Source organism: Aulonocara stuartgranti (genome assembly GCF_965226115.1).
Source record: "Aulonocara stuartgranti genome assembly, chromosome: 10".
NCBI lineage: Eukaryota > Metazoa > Chordata > Actinopteri > Cichliformes > Cichlidae > Aulonocara > Aulonocara stuartgranti.
In genome coordinates, this window is record NC_138946.1 from 22,859,725 (window position 1) to 22,878,807 (window position 19,083).

The following is a 19,083-nucleotide window of genomic DNA, read 5'->3' on the forward strand; positions in this document are numbered from 1 at the left end:
GTCTCTGAAGAAGAGCGGCCCGAGGTGGCTCGTTGGGTTGGGTGTAATTGACAGAGTAGAAGAGTAACGCTAACTTGGCCGCAGTAGTTAGTGAGGTGCTTAATATTGACTTGGACTTTGAAGGAATACGCTTTGAGCACAAAATTTGCTCAAGTCAGCCACGAGTAGGGCTGTTCATTTTCGCTGCCTCTGGATATTTGATAACTGACAACAACTGGTTAGTTAGCATTAGCTAACTAGCTAGGAAGCTCCCGAAAAGTAACGTCAAGGTTTGATTCAGTCATGTCTTCGGCCGGAGACTTCGGAAACCCTTTAAGAAAATTTAAACTGGTCTTTCTTGGTGAACAGAGCGGTAAGTCTGTTGGTAATTTTCAGTGTTGTGGGATGTAGGATTTACATTTTTGCTCTGTTGGACATTTAGCTAACACCAGAGTTTGGTGGGTGATTAACGTCAACCAGCTAGCTAACGTTAGCCACGTATCGTTAACACTTGGCAGTGATGGTATTACGACACAGTAACTTGTTACGAACAGTTTCTTCGCCTTGGCCCGACTAAAAAGGTGATTCATTTCCTTCAAAATGAATCATGTCTGTAAAAATGGACTCTTACTTCAGTTGTGTGACGGGCTGTGATAACACATCATTAACGGAGGCATCGGAAATTACCAAGTGTCATTTAACAGGATGTTAAATTATGAAGCACCAGCATTATTTTTTGGTATCTCTTCGTTATTGGAGGATAGGTGAACTTCAGGCATACCCTGCTGTGTTTAGAAGATGTTCATAATACTAGAGTGATCATAAATTCATAATTTCGACCCTGGAGCAACTTCCAAATTGGCCGATCTTGCCATGCAACATTCCTGCGATCTCCCTACTAATTTAAACTCCTTCAGTGTCCACACAGAGGGTTCGTGTTGGCTGTTTTTCATGTCTTAGGTAAAGCTGTGTGGCTGTTCGTTGTGTCGTCCGCGGTGTCCACAGATTTTAGGGTTTAAAGTAGAATTTGGGTTATTGGTCCAGCGTTGTCTCTTTCTTTGGAATCTACTTGCAACATATTTGAACTAGCTGTTTCATGTTGCTTTATTAAAACAGTATGAAGTTGGAATTCTCGGTAAAGAGAAACTTGGATCAAACGTGAACTCAGATAGACACCAAAGGATAATAGGGAAGACAAAAAAGGGGCTATTGTCAAGATGAGATTTTGCACTATTTATTCATTCTTTTCCAGCAAGAAAGAAACAAAGAAGTCATGGCTTCTCCTGCTGTGATGTGAGAAGAATAGCAAACCCAATCACTCATAAAAAAAAAGGAAGCTAAATGCATAATAAACATCTAAACTGACGAAATTACTTACAAGAAATGTCAGAACCATTACATTGGACAAATATTTATTATAAAAAATACCCAAGAACATTAAAAAATGCAAATGTAGAAAGAGGCCCTGCACACCTTTTTCCCAAAATATAAAACTTGTCTTTCAGTCGCACTGTGCCATAGACTGCATATAAAATAATACAGATCTCTTTGGAAAAGATGTGAGTTCAGAAGCTGCTGTAATAAATGAAACTAGGAAAGAATTAAGGAAGCCAAAACTTGATGACATTATTGACAAAACTGTAATAAATGTTTTTGCTGTAATATGACCTGTAAGTCCCACCAAGATGGGACAGACACACTGCGTTTATCGGACAGTGTGTGATAAGCTGTGGCTCCTTTAAGCCTTGTAAACAGCAGTGTTGTCTGTAGCCCTGTCACCATCCCTTGATGGACATTGTAACTGATAATGTAACTCGAGCTCAGCAAAAACAGTCTGAGAACTGGCAGCACTGTGCGAGTACTCAGAGCTACTGTGTGACTGTCCCTGATGTGTTAAAGGTGTTCATAAATGGTTTTTCTATGAGATTAGAAAAAAATTGAAGCATTTTACAGCTGCAAAGTTTGTAAAGCGTAGTTTTGTGTGTTAAACAACATTACAGAGTTTTATATTACATATGGACACAAACCCTCCATTGTGGATCAAATCAGCACCCTGGATACACGGGTGGGGGGAGTTCAGACATAAATGGCAAACTTTGCTTACAGCCCTTTTTCTCTCTGTGCCTTGCTCAACCCTCTGACTCCTGAATTACTTTGAACAGCTGTGCACTACACGCTTAGTGGACAAGAGGGCAGTGGGAGTTGTGTGACATGAAGCTGCTTGCTTTACTCTGTTATTAGTGGTCATCATCTGTGGAAAAGGGCCACAGCAGCTGCTTTGGGTTGAATAACTTTAAACACATTTCATTTCTGCAAGCTTTCAGAGATCTGCGTAGCTTTTATTTAGCCCCGAAATAATTATTTTGATTACAGCTGAAATTATTAGTGAACCAGTTAAAAGCGGCTGGCTAGCTTTATGTTATTGTAAATTAGATGTGTTTAGGTTTTAGACAGTTGTTCAGATAAAATAATCTGTTTGAAGACTTTGGGTGCTCAGAAAGTGTAAAAAGCATTTTCAGTTTTTAAATTTTGTTCTAATTGGGGGAAAATGTAGAATAGATTCAGTTATAAATGCAGTTCTTTTTTCCGGGGGAAAAGGTGTACCTAATTCTTCTCCAAAATCAAAGTGATCGTGTGGTCATTGCACTCTTTAAGAGTTTCTTGTTTGTGTTTGTGCAGTGGGAAAGACTTCATTGATCACCAGGTTCATGTACGACAGCTTCGACAACACCTACCAAGTGAGACTTAACACCTCCACTTTTAACTTTAATAATCATTGATGATGCCTAATATCAACAGCAATACTCATTGGAAATGACTGTGAATATTTGGTTGATTCTTTTTTTTTTTCAGGCCACAATAGGAATTGATTTCCTGTCGAAAACTATGTATCTTGAAGACAGAACAGTAAGTTTATTTTTGGCACAACCAGTACCTCCGTTTTTGTTCTTCTTCTTCTTGTCCAGTTGCTTTTCTTTAGCCACTGAATTAAGCTCTTTCTAACACACACAGAGACAGCATTTGTACGTTGCTACTGTGATCAGGAGTGTTGTATCCCCCTGGACAATCCTTCTTTTCTCTGTTCATACCTCCCTCAACACGAGTTTTCTTCCTCTCCTTCCTACCCTTTCATCTACTTTCTCATCACCGTTTTGAAATTAAACACCTTACTTGATCCAGTGAGGAGGGCTGATGACAAGTGAAGGGTGATTACTTCTTTCTTCCCTCCCAAAGGCCCAGGAAGCTAGCTCTCTCTGGTGCTTATTCACTGCCTGCATGAACTACATGCTCACCTTTCTCTCTTTTTATCTTTTCCCATTAGTCCAACTTTATTTCCTTTTATTAATTTTTTTTGTCCCATAAACTTACCCCATTTGTCTATTTGTTTTTCTTGTTTCATTTTCATCTTGTTCTTTTTTTTTTTTTTTCTTGTTTTGTTTTTTTTTTTTTTTCCATCCCCGTTCCCTTCCTGCCCCACAGATTAGGTTGCAGCTGTGGGACACAGCGGGGCAAGAGCGATTTCGTAGCCTCATCCCAAGTTACATCAGAGACTCTGCAGCTGCAGTCGTAGTTTACGACATTACAAGTATGTGGCTCACCTGTCCACTGGGAGTGCCCTAGGTTATTCACATCGTTGATGCTGAGGAATGCATTGATTCCATTTAAATACACTAGTATGACCGAAGCATATTTTTCTTTTTAATTTAAAAAAAAAGTTGCACATTTTTCAGCTTGTAACTCTCTTTGCTTATTGCCTTGCTGTCACTAACCACTGTGTTTTCTCACCTGAGGCCTTTTATCTCCATCTGTCTTCCAGATGTCAACTCTTTCCAGCAAACCACAAAATGGATTGATGACGTGAGAACAGAAAGAGGAAGTGATGTCATCATTATGTTGGTGGGAAACAAGACAGACCTTGCAGATAAAAGGTAATCTGTGTTTCCCTCCTTCTGCCTTTGTTAAAGTAGGCACTCCATGAAGAGCATAGAAGTGAAGTTATTGATTGTTACTGGTGGCCTCACTGATTTTTTTTCTTTCATGCATTATACCTGAAAGTGTCCTGTTTTGGGTTTTTTTTTGTTTGTTTTTAAGCCTTTTTTTGAATTTGTATTGTCTCTTGCTGTGAGTCTTTTAACCGTTTTATCTACCACAGGCAAGTATCTATTGAAGAGGGTGAGCGGAAAGCCAAAGAACTAAATGTAATGTTTATTGAGACTAGTGCGAAAGCGGGCTACAACGTAAAGCAGGTAAGAGTGTGTGTGTGAGCCGTGCTCTGACGCCCTGCTGTAGATGCTGCCTCCTGGGTTTCACCTCCAAAGGTCTCCCACTGAAAATAAAAGTCAGGCTAGGTTCCTGAAGTTGCCCCTTTTCAGACATGGATTGCATAAAATTTTTGATCTGGTATTTGGACATGGAGCTTTCCTTTTACATTAATACTCATCAACGCTTCTTTCAAACATCCCCACTCTGACAGAACAAGCTACAGTAATCATGATTTTATTGTGTGCTATGCGCCAAATTTCACACTATAGTAAGTAGGATATAGTGTCCCAAATTATTCTGGGGGGTTATTACGCCACATTCTGTATATATGCAATTGCAACCATAAACACTTAGGTCAATTTTATAATAATTATAATGGATTGCATTTATATAGCGCTTTTTCTAGGCACACTATTCATTCACTCTCACATTCACACACTGGTGGAGGCAAGCTACAGTTGTAGCCACAGCTGTCCTGGGGCAGACTGACAGAAGTGAGGCTGCCATGTCGTGCCATCGGCCCCTCTGGCCAACACCAGTAGGCGGTAGGGTAAAGTGCCTTGCCCAAGGACGCAACGACCAGGACAGAGAGCAGGGGATCGAACTGGCAACCTTCTGGTTACAGATTAGCTTCCCAACCCCCTGAGCCACGGTTGCCCCAAGCTTATAAGTGACCACTAAGTGAACCACTAAATCTACACTGTAGGTTGTGATTTTTATGGACCAGTGTAGATGCTGGACTTTGTCCCGTGTGGAATAAAAAAGCCTGTTTAACATATGTATCAAAGGAGTGGCTTTGTGGCTTCTGCAGTATTTCTGGCAGTGAGACCTGATGTCTCATGCCAAAACTTTATTTTTTCCTCCCCTCACATTATTATAGTTTAGGGGATTATCCACAACAATCATGTCTTTTAGTGAGCTGAGCAACTCAAAGGTGGAGAAGTGATGTGCGTTTGTAACCTCTGCGTTTAGATGCCATCTAATTAACAGAATTGAGTGCATGTCTGAAAAGGGCTTCTTAGTCTAAATTGCTCTTGTTTGTGCGTATTTCTTTAAATAAAACAAGTATTCATCACTTTCTTGCTAAAGGTGATGAGAGTGTGTGGGTGTCAGTCTCGTGTATGGCTTTTCCCTGTTACCTGCAAGCTCCTCTAAAAGCTTATTTACAAACTTTTTACTCGTCTTGGCCTAGCAATGCCTTGGATCTCCAAAACCCTGTTTTTTTTCAGTCAAACACAGAAAATATAACATTTATGGTTGAGATGTTGGAAGTTTCACTTCTCTTCCTGTTTTTCCAGGAAGTTTACTGGGAAACCTTTGGTGCTGGGCAGTGGTGGCAGCCGCAGCAGGAAGGGCACGGCTTGTTAATGCTCTTCAACATAATCACAGTGTCTGTGTTTCTTTTCCCCTGTCTCTGTGTTGATGTTTGTGGGGGTATGTGCGTGTCCTGGTGGTTGTTTGTGTGTTGTTCGCGGTGGCTCATCACAGACAGATAACCACAGAGGAGGGAGAACAGAGAGCGAAAGAGATGAATGTTCTGTTTATTGAAACAAGTGCAAAGACAGGCTACAATGTCAAACAGGTAGAGCGTGTGCACCTACATGTGTATGTGTTCTCATAGTCCTCTCTTCTGATTGGCTTCTATTTCACACGCATGTGTGCAAAAGGTGTGCTTTAAACATCAGTTTCCACTGGTCACTAGTGAAGAGAACTGGTTGTTTTTCAAGCTCTCTCCCCCCTGTAATGATTTGTATTGGCCAACCTTTTATCACAAAGTCTTAGAGATGGGGACCAGAGTTTGCAAATCAACAACCTGCACAGCACTGATCACCACAGCAATAGTGTTACTGCTGCTGTGAACTCTGCATGTCATAAGTCTGCTTCCACGACGCTCTTTGGTGGGGGCAGGGGATGCTGAGCATCATCATACATTTCTCTTGAATTTTATGAATGGATCCATTCATCGCTTAAAATCCTCCAAGCTTTGTCAATGGAAGATGTCACTAAAGCTCAGCTCCATCCTCTTTTCAAATCACCGATGCAGCACAGAAATTGGTTTACAGTGTCAGAGACACAAGCTGCTAAACTGAGATCAAATTTGATAAATCTCTCTTGGGTGTCTTTCTCTGTGTGAGTTTCAAGTGGACCTTATGCTTGATCAGTTAATATTAGGATTATACACAACATGCTGTGCCAATTTCATTTTGTATTTTTTATCATGCCCTCGCTATATTCCTTGTCTGAAAGAATACATGTGGTTCTCTTTCCCTCTAGCTTTTCCGTCGTGTGGCAGCTGCCCTCCCTGGCATGGACACCACACAGGACAAGAGTAGAGAGGACAGTATCCTTTTGTGTACATGTCAGTGTCTGCATCTGACATGACAGAGCAGAGTCAGAGGTCTCTTTGCCCTCTTATGTCTGTCATATGGATAAGCACGGCCACAGGGAGAATCAAGTGCAGAATTGTGACATCTCACTATTGTTGCTTAACCCACATGTCGTTCTAGATTTGTTTTACCAGTGAGGACACCTATTGAGATTCAGCTGGATGCCTGTTTTAATGAGTATAATATCAAAGACACTCTGCACTGATGGTCTATTTTTGGAGGGTATGAAACAGACTTGAAAGGTTTTGAAGTTTGTCCTGATACAGATCAGAGCAGACAGTGAATTCACATTAGTCAGTCATGCTCCTAGAAACGTGCCTAAGTCTGAACTCAGACTGAGTTATAAAGATGTTGTTATGATTTTTACTGACTTCAGCTTTGATAAGTTTGCCATGTAACTATAGCATAAGCCATCATGTGTCCATAAGAATATTTAAGATTACTTTAATATTCTGTCTAGCAATAAGTGGTGAAATACTGACCTCAGTTAAATGGAGACCAGTATGAGTCGTCACATTGAGTTGAAGCATCTGATCTTGTAAAATATCTGAACGATGATAATTTATTCCTGCCATTAAAAGGTAAAAACTTCAGCTAACACCCACAGAAGTTCATGTAGAGCTGAAAGACTTTCCAACTTTGGCACGCCATATACACAGTACAGTGGGTGGATAGCACTCTTAACTCCCCAGCAGCCCAACAACTAGAAGCTTTTCTGGTGGAAGACCAGCTTTGCATTCTGTCTCATGCAGAGAGAGAATGCAGTATATGTTAACAGTATTAGTTTTAAATTGTCTTGCTTAATGACTCAGCAAATAGAAAAATATTTAGTTGGGGGAGGGTCTTTAAAAATTAACAAGTTCATTTTTGAAACTAAGAACTTTATTTTAAAACTTAAAAACCTCAACCCTTTTGGTGCCTGGTTTTGCCAGAGATCTCTTTCTGTTAAGCTATTTCTTCCTTCCCACCATCAACAAGTGCTCCATTATAGGAGAGTCCCTTTGTAATTTATTGTGAATGTGTCATAAACCAATACATGTGAATTGGGCAATACCACTGCTGTAGTGTGAAAATGGCCTCTACCTGTACAGCACATGTGGTCACTGACTACTTTAATGATCATGAAAATAATGTAAAACGTTCTGGCATTTACAATCACGGTCATCTCAGGCTAATTGAACACCAATGGGACATTTTGGACCATTGTGCCAAAAAAGTGTGACTGTCTTTCCTTGAGCAGAAATCTAGAGCTATTAATTTATTTATTTGTTTAATCAATGCCAATGCATTTCAGAGTTCCTTTTCAATGTTGTTTCTTAACTCCTAAACCTTTCAGTGATTGACATTAAGCTGGAGAAACCACCAGAGCAACCTACCAGTGAAGGAGGCTGTTCCTGCTAATGTTTCTATCTAATACATTCAGTTTTTCTGCGCCCATATCCTTCACTACACCCTCCACTGTCCCCCAGCCTGAAAGAGAACACTACATCCGTTATCCTCGCCATCATGGAAGTCTGGTAGCCCATCGGGCTGCTCTGAAAGTCACTTCAGTTGTACTTAAATTGAATATTTGCACTGTAACACACATGCATTGAAACATATTGAAACATTGCATATTTATGCTTGAACTAAGCCTTCTGTCATTTCAGCAGAGATGGTAGTACAAGAAAGATGAGAATAGTTTGTGGGCAAAGATGATTTTGAACCAAACTGAAAGACGATGTGTGTCAAAGTCATCAAATCAATGTATTTGTCTAAGAGTGAGAATCCTTAAAAAAAGAAAAAATAAGTAAATATTGCTTTAAGCTTAATAAGCACAATGTGAATGTGTTGTGTGCATTTTTCAGTTAACACAATAAGCGCTTTTGTATTTGATTGGCCGAAGTTAATTTAGGTGTTTTCTTCAAACTATTTTGTTTTTAACATTTTGGGATAAAATGAGGAAAAGGTTGTAGGATTGCTTCAAAGTAAATCATTATTTGGAGTGCTGGGTGTAGACATGTGTACTACACACCCATGAAGTGTGAGCTAGGAGCTTATTTTAAACTTGGGTTACAGTTCTCCCAACACGACCTGCACAGTCACGCAGTCTCACACCTACACACCATGGAAACCAGCACAAATGCATAACATGACTGCATCAAACACATTACCGTCCTTCCTCCTCTGCCCACACGTCTATTGAGATGGATTATTTTTACCTTGGCTTCCATTTTCTATTACTTTTTATTTGGATAGATTTTTTTCCCTAAAGACTAGCTGACATAGACTAAAACTTTCTTAGATAGTGTTTGTAGATTTTCTCATAAATCCGACAATAGACATTAGATGTGGAGATATATGCCTTTTGGAGTTGAATTGTAGAGGGCTTCCTTGGCTTTGGATTTATCTAATTAGGTTTGGTATGCCGTTTTATCAACACTTCCTTGTTTTTATTTTTTGGCATTGATTTCTTGTTAGTGATGATTCTACATATGTATTTAATCCACAATGACTTGTAATATTTATTTCTATCAGATTCCTGTTTCTTTTGTATGGCTGTTAATATCTTCACTTTGGGTATGAGTCGCTAATAAAATATGCATCCAAACTGGACCACCTTTGACACTCAGCAGCGAGCAACTGCTGTTTCACGTGCTGCCTCGAAGTGGCACTTTGATCATACTGAAAATATTGTGCAATTTTTGTGTAAAACTACAGGCGAGAGTTCAGTTTGTATAGCGTTGTAGTCCTTAACGTTTCTGGAATGGATTCAAATGAAAGAATAAAAGTAAACTTGTCAACGCTGCTGGTATTGATCTGTGTTTCTGACATGTGTTTTGGATAAATCAGTTCAATATTTTTATTTTTTAAGTGCTGAGATGTTGGATCTGTTTCTGTATAATTTCTGGCAGCAATTACTACAAGATAATGAAAGTTACAGAAATGTAGATGTTTAGCTGTGTACTGAAAAAGTGATTATAGTCAGAGACATTCAGTGTTCAAATCACATTTAACTTTTTGATTTTATACATACAGGTTTGATGTCCAATAATATTACAGTTAATTTACATAAAATCTCAAAATGACTGTGGAGGTACAAAATAACCAAGGTGCTTCAAAAATTTACAAATAGACAAGATCACGGTATGCTGAAGCTACAGTAACTGGCCTGACTCATTACCTACTGTTTGTTCTGCAAGTCCACAGAAGAAATAATGCAGTGGTGGCCCCCAAACACGAGACATGCCAGCAATCTTTTTTTTCTTTTTTTTTTAAACTTTATTTAACAAACAATGAGTATACACATGCCAGCAATCCGCTATGCAAAATGTCAAGTGACCCTATCTACCTGACCTAGTTGGGATCTAGCATTGAGTGATTATCAGATTGTTGCACAGCTATTCATTAATATCGTGGTCATCTGCATATGATTCTAGGCTATATTACAAAGCAGACAATAACTACTACGCGGAGACATTAAATAATGACACACTATAAAAGCTTTCGAAAGAGGTCAGTAATAATTACTTCACTGCGAAGTAGCAACTCCCGTCAACGTTTATTACTTCTAAATTTCTTCTTATTTATTTGAAGACGAGCAGTCTTCTCTGGACTGCAGTCTGTTTCTTGTTCTTTCATTCAATAGTTTATTTTAAATTAATGTCCGCGAGTGTTTGCAATTCTCGCGAGAGTCTCCCAGCAGCCGTTTCCGTGGAAACCAATTCACGCACCCGCACTCTGTGTTTTAGCTGGATATTTCTTTGATGTTTAAATGTGGTTTTAAATACTTAGTTTCACAATGAGTAATGATTACTACGAGACTTTGGAAATAAATAGAAACGCAACAGATGCAGACATCAAAAAGGCGTAAGTCATTTAATACATATGAAACTCACATGCTTAATAATGAGGCTTGTTCTGTTATTCCTCAGTTATTTCTTTCTCTTTCTTAGATATCGACGCCTTGCACTGAAGTTTCATCCGAAAAGAAACAGAGAGCCTGGAAGCTCCCAGAAATTTACCCAGTTGGGTGAAGCCTATGATGTTTTAAGCGACCGTAAGTGGAAGAATATCGAGACTGAAGTGTGTTTTATTTTGGAAACCGCACGGATAAAAACAATAAGGGGACACTCGATGATCACAGTCTAAGGAAAAGTCAGTTAATCGTACTGAATCCATTTCAGCTGCTTTGGTGCAAATGAAAGTGGTCGTTCCTTATCCCTCGTGATTCAGTTCATTCTAGCTTTGCTTTTTGTGACTTTACTTTTCAATTCTGGTGGAATGACATGGTACCTGCAGCCTATTCACGTTGCAAAGATAGTCAGTGCACAGCTGCTCCAGGACTGCAAATCAGGAAGAGCCGATGTAAGAAGGTGTATCTGTCAGCAGTGTCAAGAGTGTGGAGCTGCTAAGAGCTGGGCAGTTAGGGGCATCACCACAGCATCAGTACCCATGTCTGTTCCTTTGTATAAAAAGGGACAGGAGGAACATTTCCAGTGCTCTCGAAAATTACCTCAAGAAGGCAACAGATGTGTCTGTTTCTTGGCAAACTCTTTTATCACCTACCTAACAGCACGTGGAGGTCTGTGGAACCCTCCAAATCTGTCATGCGGAAGGATCAGGCAGACAGCCTAACATTCACCAGTGTCTCAAGACCCTTTCATGTGTGTCACATGTCCTCACTGCTTGTGTGTGTCTCTCCTGTGTGAAGAGAACTGAGCTCGACTACCTGTGCAACCTGCATGGGCTGCATGTATGTCTCACTGACAAACAGCAAAAACAGTCAGGTTTTTGGGTGGGGTTGTCTCGTTGATGCCTCTCCAGCGTTACTTTCATTTGAACCAAAGTAAGCGAAACGGATTCAGACGGGTTCATGTTTCCCAACTGAACAGACTGATATCTCTGAAGTTTAACTGATATACTGTGATGATCTATTATTATTCTTTTTTTAAGCAGCACAAATCAATTGAATTATCAAAGGAAGGTGTACAACATTCCCGCGATAAGTGATTTTGCATTCGGTTGCAACCAGCAACCTTCCTGTTCTATGTAAATAAAACCAGAATATAGCCACCTGGGAGCCGGTTGAGTCAGTTATTTGACATTCTCTCAGAGAGTGATTGCAGTCAGTCTAAGTCAGACTGAGATTGTTTGCTGAAAAGTTGCCTCCTCTCAGGTGACCTCTGCAACTGCCATCCAATCAAAATTGACCATTTGTGTTCGAGACCCTCACGTTCTGGGCAACTGTTTCGTCAGTTGCAGAATGTGAAAAAATTCAATTCTATGAGCAGGCAGTCACTGATTCTTAAAAAAATATTTTGTAGCTGCAAGGAGGTTGCTGTCCTGTTTTTACTTATGAGCCATAAGCTCGCTCTTAATTAGCATGTAACTTTGTCAAGCTAAGTGTGTCCAGTCCTGGGTGGTTTGTCAGTGGAGCTGATTTTACATTCAATTCAATTCAATTGAATTTATACAGGGCCAAATCACAACAACAGTCGCCTCAAGGCGCTTTATATTGTAAGGTAGACCTACAATAATACATACAGAGAAAAACCCAACAATAACATGACCCCCTATGAGCAAGCATTTTGGCGACAGTGGGAAGGAAAAACTCCCTTTTAAAAGGAAGAAACCTCCGGCAGAACCAGGCTCAGGGAGGGGCGGGGCCATCTGCTGCGACCAGTTGGGGTGAGAGAAGGAAGACAGGATAAAAGACAATGAGATACATAAAATCATCTCAATATAAGATGAGTCCTACTGTTCATAGTACTCCCTGAGTATTTGTATTTCTTTATAAAATATTGATATTTGGTGACTCTCTATCGATACAATATCACCACGCAAAGTATCGTAATGTATTGTATCTACCCTCCCACTCACGGTTTCAAACAATGCAATAGATGAACGCACAGCTACAACTCAGTTTAAAATTGGTTATATTATAAGCAATACTAACATTTTTGTAAAAGGAGAAGTGGAAATAACTGCAGATTTGTATTTAAAGCTTTTTGTTTAAAAAAAACATTTAGCAGGAAACTGTTATAAGGATCAGAAATAGAAAGCTTTTTTTAAATACCAGTTAATATTAAAATAGTAATACAGGCTTATATACAGTGAAGTGTATTTTGGTCTGAGGAAAGGCTGTATTTATTGTATGCAGAATGTACCATATGTGTGTGAATCAAAGCCAATTTTCTGTGTGAAAGCTCGAAAAAAGGCAACTTACGACAAGTTTGGAGAGGAGGGCCTGAGAGGTGGTATTCCACTTGAGTTTGCCAGCAATGGAACTTGGTCATCAAAATACGTCTACCATGGGAATCCTGACCAGACATTCAAACAGTTTTTTGGGGGTGACAACCCATTTGCAGGTGAGAAAAAAACATAATCAAAGCCCGACAGTGAATGTGCGTTTTCGATTTTAATCCTTTAATCCCCCTTCTTTTTTTTCTTTTTTTTTACTAGACTTCTACACAAATGATGTGCCGCTTCAGTTCGGTGGCCTGCAGCCACAAGTGGCGAAAACGCAAGATTCCCCAATAGAGAGAGACCTTCATTTGTGCCTGGACGATCTCTTCCATGGATGCACAAAAAAGATCAAGATATCTCGCAGAGTAAGACATGTTTATATTTTCTCCCTCCCGTGGCTTTTGTTGGATTCACTCATCTATAAGACTGCAAGCTCCTCATGGGGTTTAGAGCTAACTAAACAACAGCATTAAAAAATAAAATAAAAAACGCCATCACAAAGACATACTACAGCACTGATTTTGCCTCATATATTGTGCGATGCTTTATTTATTTTACAGGTCATGAATGACGATGGATGCACATCCAGTATCAAAGACAAGATTCTGAGTATAGATGTCAAGCCTGGATGGAACGAAGGCACAAGAATTACTTTCCCCAAAGAGGGAGATCAGGTAATTAACCAGCCTACACATCATTTTAAAATGGGGGGTTTGAAAGTGAGCTCATGAGTTGGTATAGTGTATTATTTTTATCCTTTTATACATAAATATTTCCTACAGCCTGAGTTGGGTTCGTGGCTCCGATGCCATTTCCGAGCTATATGGCTGCTATAACCCAGAAATGTATTTTTTGCTGTAATCAATCCTAGGCTTCAGTGTGCAGTTAGCTTTAAAGGGAAATTTAGCAGGTTGCCATTGTTATTGTGGTATATACATTACTGCAGTGCAGCAATTAGTGAAAAGATAGTAGAGGTAAGCATTAAAAAGGCTGAATGCGACAAAGGAGAGGGGAATTTTTAACAAATTATAATTTATTGTACTCCTTTTTCTGCTATTGCAAGTATAACTGATGACTAACTACTTGTGAAGGTTCTCCTAAAATTGGCACTTTGCATAGACTGCACACAAGTACGTTGTTCCTGCAGATCTTTTATAGGTTCACTGAAATGGAACACGCTTACTACCAAAAGTAAGCATGTTCGGTTTTAACACCCAATTACAATAAGCAAAAGGCATTTTGCTTATTGTACTCTGGGCAATTTTAGCCAAAAGAAATTATGCGCTCAAAGCTATTCTTCTTATTACTCTGTTTTTTTATTATGATGATGTGTACTGACTGTACCACTGCCTTGTTTGTGTATATTCTTTCCTTTACCCAGGGAGGGAATGTATAAAGAACTGTCTGTAAAGACTGCTGCATGGTAATCTTTTTATTTTGTTTTGCTGTTTTACCTTCAGGGACCAAACAGCATTCCCGCAGATATTGTGTTTATTGTGCGACAGAAGACTCATCCTCTGTTTGTGAGACATAACAATGACCTCATCTACAAAGCAAAGATTACTCTGGAGATGGTGAGTCATGTCATGGATTGATTATTGGCCATGCAAAAAGGTTTCTTTGAAGCTGTAAGCTGATTCCCTTGTTCGCAGGCTTTAACTGGCTTCTCTGTGGACGTGCAGACACTAGATGGCAGGCTGCTCTCTGTTCTTATCAATGACATTGTCCAGTAAGTGCTTTCAGTCACTGTCTTGAAAAACAGTTTTTCCCAGTCTGGTTGTTTTTACATTTATGTAGTGCCAGAGTGCAAAAACAGTCGCGTCAAAGTGCTTCGTATTGTAAGGAAATACAACCCCCCCCCCCCCCAAAAGAAAAAAAGCAGAGAAAACTCCAACAATTATATGATCACCTATGAGCAAATACTTGGCGACAGTGGGAATGAAAAACTCCCTTATAACAGGAAGAAATGTCCAGCATAACCATCTGCTATAACACTTAATGATTATTGTGTTTTTATTTTGTGCATTACTGCATTAAGTTTCCGCTCTCTGATTTGTTTGTCATGTCATATCAGCCCTAGATACCAAAAAGTCTTGTCCGGAGAAGGAATGCCGCTGTCCAAGAATCCTTCCCAGAGAGGAAACCTCATAATTACTTTTGACCTTAAGTTCCCCGAGACGCTTTCTACTGAGAGGAAGTATCTGATCAAGCAAGCTCTGTCTTTTAAAGATTAATCACATTCCAAATACATGTGTAATCAGAATGATTGATTGGACTGTTCATGTGGCTACATGTCTGTCAGGAGAGAGCAATACTGATACATTTGCAAATCGTGTCTTTCTGTTTTTATTTGCACTTTGCACTCTGTCAGAATATTTCTGTAAACACGCTGGAAGATAACAAAAATGAAAGACAATGTGAGTGTGGTCGAACACGAGCCCATCGAGAGACAGTAGAGATTACAGATAAGCTTTGCAGCTGTGATTCGCTGCCATCATTGCTCGTTTCAGCTGCTCGTACGTCACAAACATGACCACGTTCCAGGACCCCAGGCGTAAGAAAGACGGGATAAACCTTAAGAAAATGGAAATGGAGGCAAAAACATTTTTGGTTTCGTTTCATTCACATTAAGAGTTGTCAAATGAATGTGGAATCACTGGGTTACCCTTTGTAAAAAGCACGCGGGCCTTCATTGGTCATCATGGCAGCAGCACAGTTGAGAACGCTGCTGTACTGGCCAAGAGCAGAGTTCATGTATCTTGTCTTGACCACATCAACAGGGGAGGCGATCACTGTTGTGCACAACCCCGCACCAAAGGCTGATGCAAAATGGCAGGGCAGATTATCTGTGGAGTGCACAGAACCCAGGGCTGAGTGCTATATCATACACATGCGTGATGTTGCTGTGAAGCCACTGTGTTTTACCTGTCAGCTGCGTGGACCTAAGGAGCATATCCTTGATGAAGTCATAGGTCACCAGTTCTGTGCAGTTAACAATAGCGTTACGTGCAATGTTTGGAGCTGTGCCTGTGTGACATCGAAAACAAAGATGCATCATAAGAAATGAAGCAGCAGCCTTTTAAAAACACGCATTTTGGAAGCTTGAGCTACCTTTCCACAGACCACAAATGCCTTCCTCCTTGGCAATTGTCTTGTAAGCATCCACTGTGCTACAGTAGCGCCTGGCACGGCCAAGACATCTGGCCTGTGCCTGGAAGCGAACTTTCACCACGTCTGTGGGCTGAGCAATGGCAACCGCCAAGGCACCTGTGGTAGATCCAGCCAGCAGCCGACTCCCAATGCCCACATCTAAACCAGGGAAGAGAGAGATGTCAGTTGAGACTGGTCAAAATTTCCCCTCAACCAAATAAACAACTGTCAGAATCCAATCACAGATGCTCACGGTCAGAGCCTTTAGTGTAGAACTGTTTAACAGAGTCGTAGAGACCAATTCGGACAGACGCAAAGCTCATCTGCCTCTGGAGTCCTGCCACCAGCCCACTGTAAAGACTCAGAGGACCCTCAGTACGCACCATGGTGGCGATGGTGCCGAACACCCCTCGATACTTCACCGTAGAGCCGCTCCCTGTAGCAGCAGAGCCTCTGGTCTCTCCTTGGATCTGTGCAATGAAAGTTCAGGCTACTAAGGTTACAAGAATTGGCTTTGTGTTTGTTACACAAGAATACTTTAATACCTGCAGTCGCACTTTGGCTGTGTCTAAGGGAAAGGTGAGCAGGTCAGCGATGCAGGCTGCAGTTCCTGCTCCCACAAACTTTACAGCTGCCGAAGGTGGCACATCTGCAGGCCTGAATCCAACCATTTTCCACAGTGTTTTTCAAAAACACAAGCGTTGTATTTGTGAACGTGAACACGACAAGATGTTCCTGCAAAATCTGACAGAAACAAATTTCACAAACACACTGCATTCAGAGACAAATGTTTTTTATTTAAAACTGCATCTGTAAATTTGACACATGAGAGTTACATCCCATCAGGAAGACAAGTGTTGCTTATTTTATGGATCTGCTTTACACGCTTGATCCTGGCTTCTTTTACTCACTATGCTAGTAATGCCTCCAGCTGGTGTGTGCCATAAGCTCATTTAACACCTCTATTCAGCAAAAGCAGCACCCCCCCCCCCACCCCCACCCCCACCCCACCCCACCCCAAGTACAGGCTTTAATGAGACTGCTGTTCATTATGTTCTGTGTACTTGCATGGGTTTAAAAAAGAAGCAATGCAATTTTAATGAAATCAAATTTTAAGTCATTAAGTCTTACCTTTATAGGAGCAGTTTGGGACAGATATTTTAGAGATCAGGATTCTCTAAAGGCGTCCCTCTGGCTGAACTTTGTCCCAGCTATGAACAACTTTTCTTGTTTTTCCATAGATTTTTTAACAGCAATGAGGCGTATAATCATACTCCAAATCCTGCATAAGAGTCATTTTAAAATCAACATAGCAATCCAACAAAGCTTTATTAATTAATAATATTAACAGGAAAGTAAACAGTAAAAGTAAAAAGGTAAAATTTGCCTGTATTGTGATATGATTTGTAGAGTTGAAAAGCCTTACCAAGGGACAATAACCAAACCTCTCGTCGAATCTCAGACAATAAGTGGAACAGATGCAGGAGCGGGGAAGAGGTCGGCCTCTTTAAATACTGCCCATGATGCTGTTACATCATAGCATGGCATGTGTTACATGGTGGGGTCCCACCCCAAATATGTGGGCCGACTGTAAACCTGCATTTGTCACGTGTGGGAATGTGTGTAGTTTAGAGCACGCCTTCCTTTTGTCTTCTTGACTCCACAATCAAATGTATCATGTCCCCAAACCCACATTAATGCACAAACATTAATTAAATCTTATTCCATAAAATCAATGTTTTATCTTATATTTTAATCAAGCCAGTAATTTCTTTAGGTGGTCTGTGCAGCAAAGACTTGTAAAGTAAATGCTGAGTCATGATGAAAGTACAAGAAGCCGCGCGCATGTACACTGCACCCCAAATTGTAGCCATATGTTCAAACCGATAATTGTCTCACTGCAGCTTTTCGTTAAAACGTGTTTCGTAACTTGTTGTTCCTGCATTTAGTAGTGAGCTGGAAGGTTGAAACACGCAGTTAGTCGTCATACAGTATTGTTTGTTTAAATGGCAGAACTGCAATCCAGCTATGCCACTGTAGGGGACTCCAAAAAAGTGCAGCGTTGTATTTTTAGTGCCATGTTGGCAAATGTTATGAGTCAGTGCATGGGTGCATGTTGTCCTCCATATGTAGTGGTATGGTGGCGCTATCTTTCCATATCTGACTGACCCAGTTATGGGACTGCAGCAGCTGAACCAGGTGTTCGGATCACAGAGATTCATCATGAACTGTCATAAAAATATAAAATGTGAAGTGATTTTTTTTTCACATTTATCCTAAAAGGTTTAAATGCTCATTTGTGCTATTGTTAGTTTAGATGATCTCAATAATAAGTGCAGTTTATTTTTCCTGATGATTATCCTGGGACAAATTATGGAAAAAAGAGGTGATGGATAACTGGTTACTATATAAACAGTATATTTATACTGTCGATTCCCAGTATATATATTTTATACATCAACCAGTTGTCCATCAATTATATAGTAACTTATCCATACCCCCATATCTGTACTATGTGTGAGATAATATGTCAGTGATCCAAGTGTTCTTCAGAGTGATGGCCTGTGCAAAGAAACTGCACAGATATCGTACCTGGTAAGATCTTTTTCTTTGGAGTTGGAAATGTAATTCATAAATGAAAAAAAAAACATATTTTAGGTTTAAACTGGTGGTTCTGTGCCAAAAGAAATGCTGGGAGGTGTTTTATGACAGCCTGTTTCATGATTTGTTTGTTGTAACAATTCATTTTTATTTGTATCGCCCAGTAGCACATATCATGTTCAAAGGGCCTCACAGGCATAGAAATATATTAAGAAACAAGGTCACTTCCATGTTAAACAAATAAGCAACCCATCAGAAATACATACATGCAAAAAAATCCATGAGTGAAAAGAATTATATAGTAACATATGAACTCTGGGACGTAACAGAAGCAGAAGGCCAACATGATACTGATGAAGAAGACATGCATATGGTCCGTATTACCATGTGTAGGTACATCTCTGTAAATGTGGCTGAACTCCGGAGGCACATTTCAGGAGTATTATTATTAAGTGGAAGCACTAATAAATGCTCG

The 19,083-nt window shown here is 40.1% G+C and overlaps 3 protein-coding genes across 5 annotated transcripts; 2 read left to right on the forward strand and 1 right to left on the reverse strand.

The window, feature by feature from the left end:
- The first annotated feature begins 243 nt into the window (after positions 1 to 243).
- LOC309715553 (ras-related protein Rab-6A) lies at positions 244 to 9,417 on the forward strand. 3 transcript variants are annotated; one of them, XR_014279225.1, is made up of 9 exons: positions 244 to 352; positions 2,659 to 2,717; positions 2,833 to 2,886; positions 3,460 to 3,565; positions 3,797 to 3,908; positions 4,133 to 4,226; positions 5,731 to 5,824; positions 6,517 to 6,583; positions 7,966 to 8,011. XR_014279225.1 is itself a non-coding variant. In XM_082548764.1 (8 exons), the coding sequence occupies exons 1-8, from the start codon at positions 283 to 285 to the stop codon at positions 8,028 to 8,030; spliced, it is 627 nt and encodes a 208-aa protein (XP_082404890.1). In that variant the 5' UTR covers positions 244 to 282; the 3' UTR covers positions 8,031 to 9,417. The 3 variants fall into 3 exon arrangements, 2 of the variants coding, with proteins under 2 accessions (XP_082404890.1, XP_082404889.1); XM_082548764.1 differs by lacking the exon at positions 5,731 to 5,824 and having other exon boundaries at positions 7,966 to 9,417; XM_082548763.1 differs by lacking the exon at positions 4,133 to 4,226 and having other exon boundaries at positions 7,966 to 9,417.
- A 746-nt stretch (positions 9,418 to 10,163) lies between these two features.
- dnajb13 (DnaJ heat shock protein family (Hsp40) member B13) lies at positions 10,164 to 15,177 on the forward strand. The gene is made up of 8 exons (XM_082548754.1): positions 10,164 to 10,478; positions 10,565 to 10,668; positions 12,818 to 12,979; positions 13,074 to 13,222; positions 13,418 to 13,531; positions 14,318 to 14,431; positions 14,510 to 14,586; positions 14,932 to 15,177. Exons 1-8 carry the CDS (start codon positions 10,411 to 10,413, stop codon positions 15,089 to 15,091), a joined length of 948 nt encoding a protein of 315 aa, XP_082404880.1. The 5' UTR covers positions 10,164 to 10,410; the 3' UTR covers positions 15,092 to 15,177.
- A 10-nt stretch (positions 15,178 to 15,187) lies between these two features.
- On the reverse strand, positions 15,188 to 17,559 carry ucp2 (uncoupling protein 2). Its single transcript, XM_082548755.1, has 8 exons — positions 17,434 to 17,559; positions 17,139 to 17,289; positions 16,553 to 16,751; positions 16,261 to 16,477; positions 15,969 to 16,166; positions 15,783 to 15,884; positions 15,523 to 15,703; positions 15,188 to 15,431 (listed from the first exon to the last, which is right to left on the reverse strand). The coding sequence occupies exons 3-8, from the start codon at positions 16,676 to 16,678 to the stop codon at positions 15,317 to 15,319; spliced, it is 939 nt and encodes a 312-aa protein (XP_082404881.1). The 5' UTR covers positions 16,679 to 16,751; positions 17,139 to 17,289; positions 17,434 to 17,559; the 3' UTR covers positions 15,188 to 15,316.
- Between the last annotated feature and the right edge of the window lie 1,524 nt (positions 17,560 to 19,083).